Source organism: Chiloscyllium plagiosum, unplaced genomic scaffold (assembly GCF_037043375.1).
Source record: "Chiloscyllium plagiosum isolate Xiang-an unplaced genomic scaffold, Cpla_swu_hap1 HiC_scaffold_10, whole genome shotgun sequence".
NCBI classification, from domain to species: Eukaryota; Metazoa; Chordata; class Chondrichthyes; order Orectolobiformes; family Hemiscylliidae; genus Chiloscyllium; species Chiloscyllium plagiosum.
The window spans coordinates 17,624,577-17,644,001 of NW_028270148.1; the positions used below are offsets into that span (position 1 = coordinate 17,624,577).

Genomic DNA, 19,425 nt, shown 5'->3' on the forward strand with positions numbered 1-19,425 from the left:
TGTTGGCTTTTATTTCAAAAGGAACAGAATATAAAAACAAGGTGGTCTTTCTTACATTATTCAAGGACTAGTTAGACCACACCTGGAACACTGTGAACAGTTTTGGTCCCCTTACCTAAGGAAAGGTATACTGGCACTGGAGGAAGTCCAGAGAAGTCTCACAAAGTTCATCTTGATTAGGTAAGGACTCTATTATGAGGAAAGATTGGGTGGGTTGGGGTGTACTCATTGGAGTTCAGAAGAATGCGAGGCAACCTTATTGAAACATACAAGCTGTTCAAAAAACTTGACAAGAGTAAAGGCAGAAAGTGAGAGAGTCAAGAACCAAAGGACATAACATCGGACTAAGGGATCACCCATTTAAAACAGAGATGGGGAGGATTTCCTTCTTTCAGAGGGTAGGAAATCTATGGAATTGTTTACTGCAGAATGCTTTAAGAGGCTGATTCGTTAAACCTATTTAAGGCCGAGCTACACAAATTTCTGATCAGTGAGGTAATCAAGGGTTGTGGGAATAAGGCAATCATGGAGTTGAGGATTATCAGATCAGCCATGATCCCACTGAATGGTGTAGCACACACAATGGGCTGAATGGCAAATTTCCACTCCTATGTCTTAAAATAATAATTATATTTAAAGCTTATTTCATCTTTATTTTTAAGCAATTAAATACCGATATAGCTAGCTTACTGAATGCAATGCATGAGGGAGGAGTATTTAACACACATGAATTCAAGATTAGCACCTTGTTTAAAAACTACAAGTAAATATTAACAGCTGTCACAGTCATCAATTGAGCAATTTCAGTGTGTTCTGGAAACACAGGCTTAATACAGGTAGACAACATCCCAACAAAGTCACTAATATTCACATATTCAAAACAAACAAAATACTGAGCTCTTTATGTCTGTCAGATCGGAAAAGCCATTAATAGCAACATTCATTCATTGAATGCAATATACAAAAGTCTAAGATTTACTTCCTTTCTCATGCAGAGGGCTGATCAACAGAAACAATGCCAACTTTGATTGCCAAGTTAAGGGAGGAGCAATGCTTCTTGTTCACTATCTAACAACCTCAACAAGGATGTAAATGCAACATGGCTAATGAATACATTTGGTACCTCAAGTAGCTCAACTAGATAGGCTTCACTGCTGAGGTTCAAATGTTAGCATTGGCCACTTGGGACAGACATCAAAAAGTGACCCGTGTTCATGAAACTATCCTTCAAGAGATTACAGAGATGGAAGTGAGCAAAGAGAAAAGGTATGTTGCAAAACTACATTTCTTTCTAATTGCGTCATGGTTTCTGCAACTTTTTAATCATCATTTGTCCAAATGTATCACAGATGATCAACAGTGAACAACGACAGCACAGCTGAACCCAAATGGGGCAACTGCTCTTGTGGCAGAGTGGTCATATCTCGACCTCTGAGCCAGGAGGCTTGTGTTCAAGTCCTATCTGCTCCAAAAGGTGTGTTATAACATGTCTGAATAAATTAATTGAAAATATTTATAAATAAATGTTCCCACTAGGGCCTATTTAATCTGATGAACTCTCTTTTTTAGCTATAATATAAAACCCTTGTTCAGCCACATTTGGAATACTATGTGCAGTTTTGGTCACTACACTACCAGAAGGACATAGAAGCTTTGGACAAGGTGCAGAGAAGGTTCACCAGGACATTGTCCGGTCTCGAGGGCATTGACTATGAAGAAAGGTTAAGAAGACTAGGATTGTTTTTACTGGAAAGACAGTGGCTGACAAAAAACCTGATAGAAGATTACAAAATTATGACAGGCATAGATAAGGTCAGAAGGTTTTTCCCAGGTTTGAAGTTGCAGTTACAAAGGGGACAGGTTCAAAGTAAGAGGGGGAAAAGTTTAAGGGAGATATGCAAGAGAAGGTTTACACGCAGAGTGCGGTAGAAGTGTGGAACGCACTGCTAGAAGAGGTGGTGGAAGCAGGCATGTTGGCGACATTTAAGAGGCAACTGGATGGTTACACAAATGCAGGCCGGGGGTGGGTGGGGGGGGGGGGGGGGGGGGGGGGGGGGTAACAGGGGGGTTGAGAGATACGGACCGAATAAGGGCAGGACAGTTTTAGTTAGTTAGGGCATGATGCTTGACACAGGCTTGGAGGGCTGATGAGCCTGTTCCTTTGCTGTATTTCTCATGTTCTTTTGTTCTTATCCAACGAGGGATTCTGTGTCATAGTGGTAGACTCCCTACCTGTGAGGTAGGTGGCCTGGATCCAAGTTATACCTGCTCCATTAAGTGTTTAATAACACTAAAATAACACTTAGAAAGTATTCAACACAGCATCTAAGAACTTTTCGACAAAATATTTTAGGGGATCTTGAGGTGCAATAGGATTGTCCCTACCTTGAGCCCAAAGATTCAGGTTCAAGTCCCACCTGCCTCAAAGTAACATGTTCAAACAAGCTGATTTGACAAAAATTAGTACAGATACAGATTAGGTTAGTGAGATATTCCTAGCACTTCTCACAAGTGGCAGGAGCTAATGGAAGATTGTGCCTGCTCTTGCACCTTTCCAACAGTCAGCGATGGAACAACACTCATGCCTGTCAGGTGCAGGTCCTACAATTATCACTACAGTGGGAAACACGACAAGCTTAAATCATGTCTTTTCCTTGACTTTATCCAAATTAAAAGCTACTGATACAACCAACAAACTAACACATACCCAACTCTTCATTTGTATTCTCATCAATACTTGAAAAAGGGAATCTCTTTTGTTCAGCTAATGTTTTAGCTTGATTCTGAAATTGAGAAACAATGCATTGGTGCAGGGAATATGTCAACAAACTGCAAAATATGTTTTAACTGTAAATCATTTCCATAAATTAAGGAGCAATTTCTGCCCAATACTGCTATCAATTCTCCTCAAAGAATGCAGTCCAGATGCCTTGCTTACATGCAGAATCTTATATTTGTTTGCTTTGATAAAAATTCAATGTAGTTCAACTGAGGTCATTTATGATGAAATCCTGTTGAACACTCTTGTATAAATTAATCTCTGTTTCCAAAGTAACAGATTTGATTTTTCTCCCCCTACCAATTGCTGTTGACAATTCTAAATAAGCTGTTGGACATCAAAAATTCTGCCCCTTGCCAAACACAACCTATAAAATCAAAGAAAGAATTCTATGTCTTCTCTCAAGCGGCTTCTTAGTTTTCCCAGTCAGTTGCAAAGCTAAGGGGAGTAAGTGAGCAAACTCTCTTCAACAGAACTGTCAGACCAGAAGGAGCTCCTCACAGGATTTGCATTGTCAGTTGAACATGGATGGTTGAGAGATGGGTTCTAATTAATCCCTTTGAAGCCCATATTACCAAAAAGATTTCAATAGCAAACAAGTTTTAATCATTTGTTAAAACATGCCCATCTATATTCAATTGGAAACTATTACAATTTTGGAAGATTTTCTGTCCTGAAATAATTGGTATCACACAGTGAACTGCACTACTTTCGAATAATTCCTCTGCTCCCTCAAAAATTTCTGGCAACTTCATGAAGTAAAAGGGACAGCAGCAAAATGGACATAAAATTAGTTAAATGATAGGTAACAGTAGGAGATCATGGTTACTATTTGGACTGGAGAAAGACTTAAACTGGAGTTCCCTAGGGTCAGTGTTATGACCCTTGCCCCTCTTGATATACAGGGTACAATTTCAAAATTTACTAATGACAAAACTTGGAAGTATTGTGTACTGAGGAAGACTGTGTAGACCTTTAAAAGGACTTGGCCAAGTTGCTGCAATGGACATACAAATGTCCAGTGATCAACTTTAGAAAGAAGAACGGGGAAAGGCAATACAGAAAAACATATAATTTTAAAATGGATGCCAGTGCAGAGGGACCTAGTGGTATATATACAAAGATGGCAGCACAGGTTGAACGAGCAAATGAATATATATAAAGGATCTTGGAGTTTAGATATGGGAGTACAGAGTACAAAAAGACGAAAAGATAAACTCTTATAAAACTGGCTCAGCCTCAACTGAAGCAGTATTTCTAATTCTGGACATCACTATTGATGTGAAGCTATCGGTGAGGGTGCAGAACAGATTCACAAGATGAGGATTTTCATTTACACAATAGATTATAGAAGCTGGGTAGTTCTCTTTGGAGAAGGCCAAGAAGAGATTTGACATAGATAGGACACACAAAATCGTAAGGAGTCTGGACAGACCAGATATGTAAGCTATTCCCACTGGTGGAAATATTGGGATGACATTTACTTAGGATGTTTGGTAAAAGAAGCAATTGCCACAGGAGGAAAAACATTTTTTTTTAACGCAGCGAATAGCTCTGATCTGGAATGTACTGCCTCAATTTTGTGGAATTGGGTTCAAACATGGTTTTCAAAACAGAATTGGATAAAATCTGAAAAGGACAAATTTGCAGGATTGTCGATGACAGACAAGGAAAGCATCAAGTGGAATTGGTCTTGTAGAGAGTTGAACCAGGTGTTCTTCTGCATTGCAAGTATCCCATGATACTTAGTACGAAAATATTTAATAGCTCCTTAAAATATGTCCCAGACTTGATTATGCTTGGTCCCTGAAAAATCCAATGCTTTTAGGATTAAAAACAAAAAAAGCTATAAATAAGTGTGAATAATTCTGACACTTGCTACACTCAACAGTACACAAAGCTGGGAAAACAAAACTATTTCCTCATAATATGAATTTGCAATCAAATATCAGGTTAGTCGTAAAATGAAGAGATTTTAAGACTGAAATTGATCCAGTTAACTCAATTCTTTTTCATTGGGTGTTTTATAACTCAACCTATTGTAAATTTGAAACACTAGATACAAAATAATTAATAATACTCTTCACAAATTTGGCCAGTATTTAACACTGAAGTTATCTTTATTTCAAAATAATAAAATGGACATGCAATCGTAATCACCAATGTATTTACTGTATCCATGAGATTTCTAAAAGGAACAGGATAACGTACCAGAATTTTCTCTGTATCAAGGGTTAACACTGGTTCACATGGTGGAGCCCCACTCGGGATACAGTCTGTATCTTCAGGATTCAAAAATGAAGACTCTAAAACATAAAGCAAAGCAAACCTCTTAGTAAATCATTCAGTACATTAAAACCTTTTTTGCTTTATTTTCACAATTTTAATCTCAGCCTTCCGCCCAATGAAAGGCACATAATTGAAAAACATTCTTAATTTTATAAGCATTGACTGAATTTTGCATAATTCCAATTAGCTCTTCCACTTTCTTTTTATTTCAAAGTTTTTTAAAATGTTCCGATATATTTTAAATATTTGTTCACAACAATGACAAACTGCTGGGGGTTCTGAGGAAGGGTCACTGGACCTGAAGTGTTAATTCTGATTTCTCTCCACAGATGTTGCCAAACCTGCTCAGCTTTTCTAGCAATTTCTTTTTTGTTTCTGATTTCTAGCATTCGCAATTCTTTTGGTTTTTAAATATTTGCTCCATAGGTTACTTCGATATACAGAAGACCACAAGCATGAGAAAATACACCCCAAAAGCACTGAGTTAATGTAGATCTGAAAAATCTGTTTGATAAAGTCTTCATTGAGCTATGATGTAGAATGTAGGCCAATATATTCATTATCAAAATCATGGATTGAATAGCCTTCGTTGATCAGAGAATTGAGTGCAGGAGTTGGGATGTCATGTTAGAGTGATACAAGACAATGGTGAGGACACATTTGGAGCACTGCACACAGTTCTGGTCGCTCTGCTATAGGAAGCATGTTATTAACCTGATAAGGGTGCAAAAAAGATTTAGAAGAATGTTACCAAGACTGGAAGTTTGACTGATTAGAAGAGGTTGGATATACTGGTTTTTTTTTACCTTGGAGAGTAAAAGACTGAGGTGTGACCTTACAGTGGTTTATAAAATCATTAGGGCCATAGATAGATAAGGTGAATAGCCAAGGTTTTTTCACCAGGATAGGGGAGCCCAAAAGGTAGCATATGTTTAAGGAGAGAGGGGAAAGATTTGAAAGGGACCTGCAGGACAACTTTTTCCACACAGACTGTGGTACATATATGGAACGAGGGGTAGAAGCAGGTACAAATACAATATTTAAAAGATATTTGGACACATGTATAGATAGGAAGGGTTTAGAGGGAAATGGGTCAAACTGACAAATGGGACTAGTTCAATTTAGAAAAGCTGGGCAGCATGGACAAGTTGGGCCAAAGGGCTTGTTTTCGTGCTGTACGACTCCAATTTCATGGATTAGGACAGTACTGCATGCTGATTTCACTATCAGGCATTAAGCAGAGATACTGAACTCTGCCTTGACTGGTCATCTGAATACTAGAGTTCCATATTACAAACTCAAGAGATCAAATTTCCCTCTTCAAACAATGCCACATTACTTGCATTGCTATTTGTAGGGTGCTGTTGGTACATGCCATGTTATTCTCTTATCAAATCTGTCACTGCAAGGTAAATCATTGTGCAAAGCAATTCAATCTAAATTAGTATGATAAGATGGTAGCAATATAGGGACAAAGTTTAAAAATTTGCTATTTTACAGATTGAAATGATTACACGCGAAAATATTTCCACAAGATAGGCGACATTTAAATATCTTTAGTTTTATTTGAAGATCTTTTATTTATATATTGCCTTATGATTGAAAATACTGAGCAGCAAATGAACTACTATTGTGTAGCAAAACCTGAAAGTGCTGGCAAAACTTAGCAGATCTGGCAGCAATTGCAGACAGAGAAACAGAATTATCATTTTGAGTCCAGCATGACTATTTCAGAACCAAATTCACTCTTCCCACAGTTGCTACCACATCTGCAGAGTTTTTACAGCATTTTGAATTTTTATTTCAGATTTCCACAGTATTTTAAAATATCAAACAACAGTCATTGTTTCATACAATCATAGAATGGCAAAAGAAGTAGGCCATTCTATCTGCTGTGCCAGTGCAGACTTTTTGCAAAAGCTGTCCAGCTAGCCCCGCTGCTGTCTGAATATTGTAGTCTGCATATTTTCTCTTTTGATAATTAAGTGGTTCTTTTTGAAAGCCACGACTCCAGAGCATAACTACAGACTGTAAGAAGTGTCACTTTAGCTCTTTTGCTAACCGCTTTGAATTGGTGTCAGTTCTTGACCAATAAGAGATTTTATCCATATTCTGTCATGATCCCTCAATTTTGAGCACTCCCATCAAATCTTCTCCCGACCTTCTATTCTTGAGAACAAAATAGCTTTTCCAACCAATCCATGTAACTCAGTTCTTATTCGTTGAACCATCCTCAATTTTTCTGCATCCTCCCTAGTGTATAGTGCCCAGAATTGGACAACTCTCCAATGTGAGGATGAACCAATGGTGTATGAAGAAAAAGGAAATTATGGTGAACTTGTTCTCATGCCCCCATTTATACTGTCCAGAATTCCATGTGCCTCAAATGTTTAAAACTGGGATCAGTTTAACAATTAAGTAGAACATTATTGATACAAGTGAAACTCCATTAAAAGACTGAACATTTTAAGAGGCTAATCTATATTTTTAAAAAGTCCTTCACTCAGAATTAATGTGAAGCAGGTTGAAAAGAACAAACTGTATGCTCTATTATAAATGAAAGTGGAGAGAAAATGAAACTTTTAGTACCATTGGTTGCCCTCTAATGCTAGGAGAAAGTGAGGACTGCAGATGCTGGAGACCAGAGTTGAAAAGTGTGGTGCTGGAAAAGCGCAGCAGGCCAGGCAGCATCCAAAGAGCAGGAGAATCGACGCTTCAGGCATAAGCCCTTTTTCAGGAATGAGGCTGGTGAGCCAAGCGGGCTGAGATAAAAGGTGGGGGGGACTTTGGGGGAGGGGCGCTGGGAATATGATAGGTGGAAAGAGGTGAGGGTGAGGATGATAGGCCGGAGAGGGGGTGGGGGGCGGAGGGGTCGAGAAGAAGATTGCAGGTCAAGAGGGCGGTGCTGAATCCGGGGGTTGGGACTGAGATAAAGTGGCGGGGGGGGAAGAGGGGAAATGAGGAAGCTGGAGAAATCTACATTCATCCCGTGTGGTTCGAGGGTTCCTAGGCGGAAGATGAGGTGCTCTTCCTCCAGGCGTTGTGTGGCCAGGGTCTGGCGATGGAGGAGGCCAAGGACCTGCATGTCCTTGGTGGAGTGGGAGGAGGAGTTGAACATAGAAAAATACAGGGCAGTACAGGCCCTTTGGCCCTTGATGTTGCGCCGATCCAAGCCCACCTAATCTACACTAGCCCACTATCCTTCATATGCCTATCCAATGCCCGTTTAAATGCCCATAAAGAGGGAGAGTCCACCACTGCTACTGGCAGGGCATTCCATGAACTCACGATTCGCTGAATCTACCCCTAACATCTGTCTTATACCTACCACCCCTTAATTTAAAGTTATGCCCCCTCATAATAGCTGACTCCATACGTGGAAAAAGGTTCTCATGGTCAACCCTATCTAAACCCCTAATCATCTTGTACACCTCTATCAAGTCACCCCTAAACCTTCTTAACCCCTAAAGTGTTCAGCCACGGGGCGGTTGGGTTGGTTGGCCCAGAGGGTTTCCCTAAAACGTTCCGCAAGTAGGCGGCCTGTCTCCCCAACGTAAAGGAGACCACATCGTGTGCAGTGGATACAGTAAATGATGTGTGTGGAGGTGCAGGTGAATTTGCGACGGATATAGAAGGATCCATTGGATCCTTGGAGGGAGGTGAGGGGGGAGGTGTGGGCGCAAGTTTTGCACTTCTTGTGGTTGCAGGGGAAGGTGCCAGGAGTGGAGGTTGGGTTGGTGGGGGGTGTGGACCTGACGTGGGAGTCGCGGAGGGAGTGGTCTCTCCTGAATGCTGATAGGGGTGGGGAGGGAAATATATCCCTGGTGGTGGGGTCTGTTTGGAGGTGGCAGAAATGACAGAGGATGATACGATGTATCCGGAGGTTGGTGGGGTGGAAGGTGAGGACCAGTGGGGTTCTGTCCTGGTGGCGATTGGAGGGGCGGGGGAAAGCATCGTCGACCACGTCGGAGGGGAAGTTGCGGTCTTTGAAGAAGGAGGCCATTTGGGCTGTTCAGTAGTGGAATCGGTCCTCCTGGGAGCAGATGCGGTGGAGGCGAAAGAATTGGGAATATGGGATGGTGTTTTTACAGGAGGCAGGGTGGGAGGAGGTGTAATCTAGGTAGCTGTGGGAGTCGGTCGGTTTGCAGTAAATGTCTGTGTTGAGTCGGTCGCCTGAGATAGAAATGGAGAGGTAAAAACAATGACTGCAGATGCTGGAAACCAGATTCTGGATTAGTGGTGCTAGATTTTGCCTGTCCTCGGATGCTGCCTGAATTGCTGTGCTCTTCCAGCACCACTAATCCAGAAATAGAAATGGTGAGGTCTAGGAAGGGGAGGGAGGATTCTGAGACGGTCCAGGTAAATTTGAGGTCGGGGTGGAAGGTGTTAGTAAAGTGGATGAACTGTTCAACCTCCTTGTGGGAGCACGAGGTAGTGGCAATACGATCATCGATGTAGCGGAGGAAAAGGTGGGGGATGGTGCCAGTGTAGCTGTGGAAGATGGACTGTTCGACATATCCGACAGAGGCAGACATAGCTGTGGCCCATGGCTACTCCTTTGATTTGGAGGAAGTGGGAGGATTGGAAGGAGAAGTTGTTAAGAGTAGCCTTCCAATCCTCCCACTTCCTCCAAATCAAAGGAGTAGCCATGGGCACCCACATTAACCCCAGCTATGCCTGCCTCTTCGTCAGATATGTCGAACAGTCCATCTTCCACAGCTACACTGGCACCATCCCCCACCTTTTCCTCCGCTACATCGATGATCGTATTGCCGCTACCTCGTGCTCCCACAAGGAGGTTGAACAGTTCATCCACTTTACTAACACCTTCCACCCCGACCTCAAATTTACCTGGACCGTCTCAGACTCCTCCCTCCCCTTCCTCGACCTCTCCATTTCTATCTCGGGCGACCGACTCAACACAGACATGTACTACAAACCGACTGACTCCCACAGCTACCGAGATTACACCTCCTCCCACCCTGCCCCCTGTAAAAACACCATCCCACATTCCCAATTCTTTCGCCTTCACCGCATCTGCTCCCAGGAGGACCAATTCCACTACCGAACAGCCCAAATGGCCACCTTCTTCAAAGACCGCAATTTCCCCTCCGACATGGTCGACGATGTTCTCCACCGCATCTCCTCCACTTCCCGTCCTTGAACCCCACCCCTCCAATCGCCACCAGGACAGAACCCCACTGGTCCTCACCTTCCACCCCACCAACCCCCGGATACATCGTATCATCCTCCCTCATTTCCGCCACCTCCAAACAGACCCCACCACCAGGGATATTTTTCCCTCCCCATGCCAATCAGTGTTCCGGAGAAACCATTTCCTCTGCGACTCCCTCGTTAGGTCCACACCCCCCACCAACCCAACCTCCACTCCTGGCACCTTCCCCTGCAACCGCAAGTAGTGCAAAACTTGCACCCACACCTCCCCCCTCACCAAGGCCCCAATGGATCCTTCCATATCCATCGCAAATTCACCTTCACCTCCACAAACATCATTTACTGTATCTGCTGCACCCGATGTGGTCTCCTCTACATTGGGGAGACAGGCTGCCTACTTGCGGGATGTTTCAGGGAACGCCTCTGGGACACCCGCACCAACCAACCCAACCGCCCCGTGGCTGAACACTTCACCTCCCCCTCCCACTCCGCCAAGGACATGCAGGTCCTTGGCCTCCTCCATCGCCAGACCCTGGCCACACAACGCCTGGAGGAAGAGTGCCTCATCTTCCGCCAAGGAACCTTGCAACCCCACGGGATGAAGTAGATTTCTTCAGCTTCCTCATTTCCCCTCCCCCCACTTTATCTCAGTCCCAACCCCCGGATTCAGCACCACCCTCTTGACCTGCAATCTTCTTCCTGACCTCTCCGCCCCCCACCCCCTCTTCGGCCTATCACCCTCACCTCCTTCCACCTATCGTATTCCCAGTGCCCCTCCCCCAAATTCCTCTTCCCCCCCCCCCCCCCCCCCACCTTTTATCTCAGCCCGCTTGGCACACCAGCCTCATTCCTGAAGAAGGGCTTATGCCCGAAACGTTGATTCTCCTGCTCCTCGGATGCTGCCTGGCACACTTTTCAACTCTGCCCTCTAATGCTGTCTCGGTTCACACGCTGAACAGAAGTTATGAGAAATTACTTTTTTTGTTTGTAGGAGTTGGACGTCACCTGTAAGCCCTGCATTTATTGGCCAATCCCTAATTGTACTGGAGAAGGTAGTGGTAAACTGTCCTCTTAATGTTGCATTCCTTGGGATGTAGAAACCCCTGCAATGCTTTTAGAAGAAAACACTCCCAAGCATTTAATAGGCAATTAACTACTTGTTAAAATTTGAGTTTTTTTTTAAATCAACCTGTTAAAACGTATTATGGCACACCTCTCGAGAGCATGTTAGACACAAACCCAGGCCCGTTAGCCTCAACCTAGGGTCATTACTACTGCTCCACAATAACCCTCTCTTTTTAAGCTTAATAATCATTCTAATTCAAGATATGGGACAGACAATTTGCACACTGCACAATGTCATAATCAGCACGGTGTATAATGCTGGATAACTCATTCATTAGGGGTTAACTGCTAGATGATTTCCTCACTCGTGTTATCCAGATGTCCACATGCCACCTGCAAAGGGGACCTTTGGCTGAATACCATCTCAGATTGCAGCAATCCCTCAGTAATTATCATGCAGAGTGTCAGCCTATACTTGGAGCTCAATTTCTACAATAAGACTTGAAGAATGCAGAGTGACAGGTTTGAAGATATGATCGGGTTTGAAGATCACAACCATCTGAAGAAGCAGCGCTCTGAAAGCTAGTGTGCTTCCAATTAAACCTGTTGGACTATAACCTGGTGTTGTGTGATTTTTAACTTTATGTTTGAAGATAGTAGGTGTTGAAAAAAGATTGCAAGGCACTGTTGGTTTTCAGGCAGCTGACTTGAACACGACACTGAGACACATTATTAATGAAGCATTTCCAAACTGAGAAACCCATGTAGGTGGCTTCGGTACACCTGATTTCTCTCTGACAGTAGGTGCTGTGATGGAATCTTTAGTTTTGAGACTTGTCTGTTTTTTGAAACTGACCACAACTGAAATGGGGATCCAAAATGGGAAAAAGGGGAAAACTGACCCTTTCAGTTTATAAAGAAATTAAAACTTCTCAGGAGACTGAATCTGGCAATAAGCATAAAATAGGACATAAATTAATTCAAGCTCAGTTGAAACGAATGAGTCCAGGGGTGCAGTACAATCTCCAGCAGGTAGTTCCAAAAACTGAGAAGAAAGAAATATACACGTGTTTCTGTTACAAGAAGTAACATTGTTGGATCCATGTCATGCAGACACCGTTAAGGACGTTCTGCAGACCTGTGCCATTTTTGATGATGAACTGTATGAAAGTCTGATTGGTTGTGCACTGCTATCAACTTGGGATCAGGCTTGATCATAAGAGAGAGAAGCTGAAATTCTTTGTGACGAAGACAGAATGTTTGAAAGAATTGTGTGGTGGATATCGATAACCTATAGACTAAACGGACTGCATTTATAATAATGTCTCAGTTGTATCTGCCATTTAATAAGTAATTTATAGTTGATAACAGACAACAAAGTCATATTTAACTTCTGTTAATTCTGAGTATTAGAGTACAGATGACTGAGGTAGTATTTAGCATTTGCTTTATTTGACCCTTCTTTGGTAAAAATTCTTGTTTCAACTGCAGAATCTTGGCCTTCATTTGTTTAGTGAATAATTGATTTCATTTGTTTTAAGAAAGATCCAAAGAGATCAAACCAGGACACACCTTTACCCAAATTCAGGTTTTAGGAACAATTAACAAAAACTAGTTTTGTCCAACAAGACAGGATTAATTACTGACCTCATAGTAAGACTGGCCCTGAGCAGCAGCGAACATGAAATGACTGAATTTCACATATAGTTTAACAGAAAAACGTGTGGGTTCAAGGAGAATATTTTGAATCTAAACAAGGGTAATTATGACAGCATTAAAGCAGAGTTAGCTAAAGTAAACTGGCAATTTAGATTAAGAGACAGGTCAACAGAGATGCAGTCGCAAACATTTAAGGGTACATTCCAGAAATCGCTTATAGATACATTTAAACAAATAAGAAAGATTCTAAGGGATGGATCCACCAACTGTGATTAACAAAAAAAGTCAAAGAAAGTATCAAACTCAAAGAAAAGACATGTGGATGGGTATATGAATAGGAAGAGTTTGGAGGGATATGGGCCAGGTGCTGGCAGGTGGGACTAGATTAGATCGGCATTGATGAGTTGGACCGAAGGGTTTGTTTCCATGCTGTAAATCTCCATGACTCTATGACACTATTACTCAAAGATAAGTTAGGACAGTAACATTTGAGTATGGGAGAAAGTTAGACAAAAATAAAAAAAGGGAATGTTTCTTCAGACATTTAAAAAAGTTAACCAAGTAACTGTCAGTGTTATAGAAAATGAGTCTGAGTATTTAGTAATGAAGAGTCAAGAGATGGCAGACATATTGAACATATATTTTGTGCCAGTCTTCACGAGAGGGGATAGGAGTAACACCCCGAAAATAGCTGTCCATCAGGAATTGAAAGGGAAAGGGAGAAAGGTTACACTGAGTAAATTGTTGGAACTACAAGTTGACAAGTCCTGAATGCTGACATAACTCATCCTAGGTTCTTAAAAGTAGCAACTAGTGAAATAGTTAATCCATTGGCTTTAAGTTTCCAAGATTGGCTAGGTTCCGGGAAGGTTCCTTTGGATTGGAAAATATCTTTTCTATCTCCTTTATTCAAAAGGGAGGGAAGCAGAAAGCAGGAAACTACATGCCAGCTAGCTTAACATCTACCACAGAAAACAAAATTAGAAGCTCTTATTAAAGACATTACAACAGGCTATTTGAATAAGTTCAAGCTAATCAGCCAGAGTCAACAGGGTTTTGTCAAAGGGAAATCCTAACTACCTAAGATTTAACTAATTCATTGAAGTTTTTTGAAGTAGTAACTTCTGTTGTGAATAAAATAAAACCAGTAGATGCACTGTACTTAGATTTACCTAGAAGGTATTCGATCAGGCACCATATCAAAAGTTATTGTGGAAAATAAAAGTTAGAGGTAACATATTGGCATGGATAGAAGATGAGCTGGCTAACGGGAAGAAGAAAGCAGGAGTAAATGGGATTTTTTTCCAGTCTGGCAGAATGCCATAAGTAGTGTGCCAAAGGGGTCAGTGCTGGGACCTCAACACTTGACAACTTATGTAAGTGATTTGGATGAACAAACCGAAGGTATGACAACTAAATTTGTTGATGAAACAAAGATAGGCAGACAAGTGAGTTGTAAAGAGGACAAAAGGAACATAGACAGGTTAAGTGAGTGGGTAAAGATCTGGCAAATGGAGCATCATGTGAGAATAGGTGAAATTGTCCATTTTGGCAGAGGATAAATAAAAAGCATATTATCCAAATAGAGAGAGGTTACAGGCCTTCAAGATGGAGAGAGATATGGGTGTCTGGTGTATGAATCACGGATAGTTAGTATGCAAATACAGCGAGTAATTAGCAAAGCCAAAAGAATGTTCTGTTCTATTGCAACAGGATTGAATGCAAGAGTAGGTTATAAGACTGAAGAAATAGGTACAGGCGTAGGCCATTTGGCACCTCGAGCCTGCTGTGTCTTTCAATAGGATCATGGCTAAACTGCCATTCTTTATGTCCACTTTCCTGCCCTTTCCCTGTAACCGTTGATTCCCCTACTGATCAAGAATCTAATTATCTCAGCCTTATATATACACACAAGAACTCTGCTCCATAGCGCTCTGTGGCAAGGAGTCCAAAGATACTCAACCCTCAGAAGAAATTCTTCATCTCAGTCTTAAATTGGCTCCCCTTTATTGGGAAACTATGCCCTCCAGTCCAAGACTTCCTCATGAGGGGAAACACCCTCCCAGCATTTACCCTGTCAAGATCCTTAAGACTTTTAAGAATTCTGTATGTGTCAATGAGATTGCCTCTCATTCTACTAAACACCAATGAGTAGAGTCCCAACCTGTTTAGCCTTTAGTCATATGACAATCCCTCATATCAGAGATCATCTTTGTGACTCTTTCCTGAACTTCCAATGAAACAATATCTCTCCTTAAATGAGGGGACCAAACCTGCTCTCAGTACTGCTAATGTGGTCTTACCAGTACCTTGTACAGTTCCAGAAAGATTTCCCTACTCTTCTCCTCAAACTCCTTTGAAATAAGAGCCAATGTTCCACGACCATTACTAATTACCTGCTGCACCTGTGTGCTAGCCTTCCATGTTTCATGTACAAGTACCCCCCAAGTCCCTGTGTTGCAATTTTTCCCCATTTGAATAATATTCTGTTCTTTTGCTCACCCTTCCAAAATTAATAACTTGGCATTTTCCCACATTCTACTCCAATTGCCAACTTTTTGCCCACTTACTTAATCTATCAATATCGCTAAATTGTTTGCATCCTACTCCAGGTAAAAACAATGACTGCAGATGCTGGAAACCAGATTCTGGAGTAGTGGTGCTGGAAGAGCACAGCAATTCAGGCAGCATCCGAGGACAGGCAAAATCGATGTTTCGGGCAAAAGCCCTTCATCAGGATTATGCCTGTCCTCGGATGCTGCCTGAATTGCTGTGATCCATGCATCCTACTCCAACCTACCTTTCCAACTATTTTTGCGTCATCTACAAATTTGACAACCATACATTCACTTCCGCCAAGTCATGAATACATACTGTCAATAGATGCAGTCCCACCACTGATCCCTTTGGAACCTCACTGGTCACAGGTCATCAATCTGCAAACAGCTCCTTATCCCAACTTGCTGTTCCCTTTCCAAGAGCCAATTCTCTATCTATGCCAATATACTACCTCCAACACTATGAGCTCTTATCTTTCAACCTAACCTTTTCAGAGGAACTTTGTTGAACACCTTCTTGAAGTTCAAATACAACATACCTACAGGCTTCCCTCTTTCCACTCTGGTTCAGTCTTTCTTGGAAAACTGTAATAAATTAGTTGGGCATGATTTCCCTTTTGTGAAGCCATGCTGATTCTGCTTGATTAGATTACAGTTTTCAAAATGTTCTGCTATTAGTTCCTTAATAATGGACTCCAATACTTTTCTAAAAGTAGATGTTAGATTAATTGGCCTATCATGACTTGCTTTTTGTCTCTCTCCCTTTCGGAGAAAGGGTGTCACAGTAGAAATTTTCCAATTCTCTGGTACTTCTCCAGAATCCAGCAAACTTTGGAAAAGCACAACCAATGCATCTGCTATCTCTGTAGCTATTTATTTTAAGATTCTAGAATGCAAGCTATCAGGGCTAGGGGACTTATTTACTTTGTGCCCCATTGGTTTGTCTAAATCTACTTCTTTAGCGAGAGTGGTGGTACTTAATTCCTCCCTGTATCCTTTATTATTCATGCTTCAGTTGCACAGAGCATTGGTAAGACCACATCTGGGGTACTGTGTAACAGTACTGGTCACTATACTTACAAAATGAATTTAATGTGTTGGAAGCACTTGACTGAAGACTTACTTGACTAATAGCTAGAATAGAGCTGAAAATGTGTTGCTGGAAAAGCGCAGCAGGTCAGGCAGCATCCAAGGAACAGGAGAATCGACGTTTCGGGCATAAGCCCTTCTTCAGGCTTATGCCCGAAACGTCGATTCTCCTGTTCCTTGGATGCTGCCTGACCTGCTGCGCTTTTCCAGCAACACATTTTCAGCTCTGATCTCCAGCATCTGCAGCCCTCATTTTCTCCTAATAGCTAGAATAAGTAGATGTCCTTTTAAGTAATTTTAGACAGCCATGGCTTGTATCTTCTGGAGTTTACAAAAAATCAGAAATGACTTCATTGAAACATAAAAGACCCTGAGGTGACATGATGGGATGAAACTGGAAAATAAGTTTCCTTTTGTGGCAGAAATTAGAACTAGGGGTCATATTTTCAAAATAAGGATTCGTCCATTTAAGACAGATGAGAAAAACATTGAGTGTCCTTGGAATTCCCTGGCCCAAAAGGCAGTAGATGCAGAAACTTTAAATATTAAGGCAGTGATCGATAAATTAGTGACTACCATGGAGATGAAAGATTTCACTGTATGGAGGAATGTAGATTGAAGTTAAAATCAGATTGGCCATTATCTTATATAATAGCATTACAGACTGAAAGGCTTGCTCATGTTCCTTATTTGTACATTCAGAGAGCTCATAAATTTGTGCAGTGATACTGAAGATAAATTAACTGAATTCAGGCATCATACCGGAGAGCATCTGATCAATTTCCTGCTGCTTATTCAGCCGAGATCACAGCTGGAACACTAAATGACAGAGTTACCTGGATCGAGACAAGAGAAATCCAGTGACTAGCTTACTCCAGGTTCCCCCAATGTTGCAGCAATGCCTGCTTAAACAACCATTTCCTTGATAACTACAATAGTGTCCAACTCAGCTAATGCACAACTGAATCTACAAAAGATTAGCTGAATTACAAACTTCCAGCATCAAGCAAGTCGAATGAGAACTGTGCCAACTCCTAAGAGACCACTTATCTATTTACCATTACAACCACACTCAAACAAAGTTAAAAATCACACAACACCAGGTTATAGTCCAACAGGTTTAATTGGAAGCACACAAGCTTTCGGAGAGATGCTCCTTCATCAGGTGATTGTGGAGGGCTTAATCGTAACACAGAATTTATTGCAAAAATTTGCAGTGTGATGTAACTGAAATTATACATTGAAGAATTGATGTATAATTTCAGTTACATCACACTGCAAATTTTTGCAATAAATTCTGTGTTACGATCGAGCCCTCCACTATCACCCGAAGGAGCGTCGCTCCGAAAGCTAGTGTGCTTCCAATTAAACCTGTTGGACTATAGCCTGGTGCTGTGTGATTTTTAACTTTGTACACCCCAGTCCAACACCGGCATCTCCGAATCATGACACTCAAACAAGATAGCCACTGGCAATTAGGCAATGGCAAACATGGATTTAAATATCAAATACCCATTCCTGCCTTTTTGTCACAGAAGTGTTTCACAACTTGATACTGAGAGTGGTGGGAGTAAATCTTTGATTTACGTACAACAAATTTAACCCACATTGAGATGTTTAACAACTTCTTTACAGCCTGGTCCAAAAGGATATGGCCAGAATACTGTTGGTATGAACCACGACCTCTAGATATTGCTATGGATAAACAGTTTGGACAGAAATCTCTCGATCAGTACAACTGATGAATGGTGCTGAATTAAATACAATGGGATATAGATCACACAGCATGAAAATCAATAGCAACCACTTCCTGGCATTTCAAGATGGGCAACATGTGCCAAAAATGCAGAGTTATATTACCAAATCATTATGACATAAATTTGAGGTTACTGTGGGGGATACTGATAAGGAGCCAAGCACTCGTCATGGGGGAGTTAGATGGAAAGCAATTTATTTTTATGCTTGCACATCTCCTTTCAGCTAATTTAGAAAGCAAAATGAAAAGTGTGAAACAAAAAAGGGTGCCCCTCATGCTCCATTACGTTACTAGGTATATTTCAGGTGAGACATTACACAGTTGTTCTGGTGCGCTCGACAGACATTAAACATCCTATAGCACTATTTGAAGAAGAGCAGAGACATATTCTCTCCCACACATGGTCAATATTTATCCCTCAATCAATTTCAGTAAAACAGATCATCTGGTCATTATCACATTGTTGTTTATGGGCCTAGTTATGTTTAATTTGACTGCTACAGTTCCAACATTAACTTGCGAAATGTGTTCATCATTTTAAAGTGCTTTGAGCTATCCTTAGATTGCAATAAGCACAATACAAATTCAAGTCTTTCTTTTTTGTGTTGATGCAGAATGTTCCAGGAAACACACACAATCAAGATGGCAAGAAGGCAACTCAATTGCTTAGAGAAGGCAAAACAGACTGGTTTCTCATGTCTGATGGCTGTCCTGTGATCTTGCGCAGGAAAGAGACACATACTGGAGTGAACCTGCATACCAGATAAAGTGGGCAAAACAAAAATCCCATGACTGTAACTACAAAAGGCAGAGAAACTTGAGAAGTTATATAAATAGGTCATTGTATCACTTTCAGAACAGTTCGGTTATTTAAAAGTGATAGTACCTTCTTATTCCAATATAATGGCAAATGGCCTAATTCTCCTCCTTTATCTTATGAACTTATAAATTGAACAAATAACAATGGTTTATAAACATTTTTGTGTGAATTTGGTGCTGCTTGGGTGTAGACACCAAACAGGTGACAGACTTATTGACTGTAGGGGCAGTAAATA

The 19,425-nt window shown here is 41.4% G+C and overlaps 1 protein-coding gene and 1 long non-coding RNA gene across 7 annotated transcripts in view; one reads left to right on the plus strand and one right to left on the minus strand.

The window, feature by feature from the left end:
* Nucleotides 1–19,425, minus strand: part of ttc13 (tetratricopeptide repeat domain 13) — a 66,350-nt gene that overhangs the window by 45,776 nt on the left and 1,149 nt on the right. For 5 of the 6 annotated variants that reach the window (XR_015758356.1, XM_087991162.1, XM_043695414.2 and 2 more), the window contains exons 2-3: nucleotides 4,991–5,085; nucleotides 2,708–2,783 (exon numbers count right to left, since the gene is read on the minus strand). Coding sequence is in view for 5 of the 6 variants with exons in the window: in XM_087991162.1 (XP_087847288.1) it covers nucleotides 2,708–2,783; nucleotides 4,991–5,085 (171 nt within the window). In the remaining variant the exon portion in view is untranslated. The remainder of the gene's footprint in view (nucleotides 1–2,707; nucleotides 2,784–4,990; nucleotides 5,086–19,425) is intronic. The other variant, XM_087991163.1, reaches the window with a different exon arrangement.
* Nucleotides 482–19,407, plus strand: LOC122552633 (uncharacterized). Its single transcript, XR_006312435.2, has 3 exons — nucleotides 482–1,266; nucleotides 1,350–1,474; nucleotides 18,985–19,407. It is a non-coding gene; the product is annotated as an uncharacterized LOC122552633 (long non-coding RNA).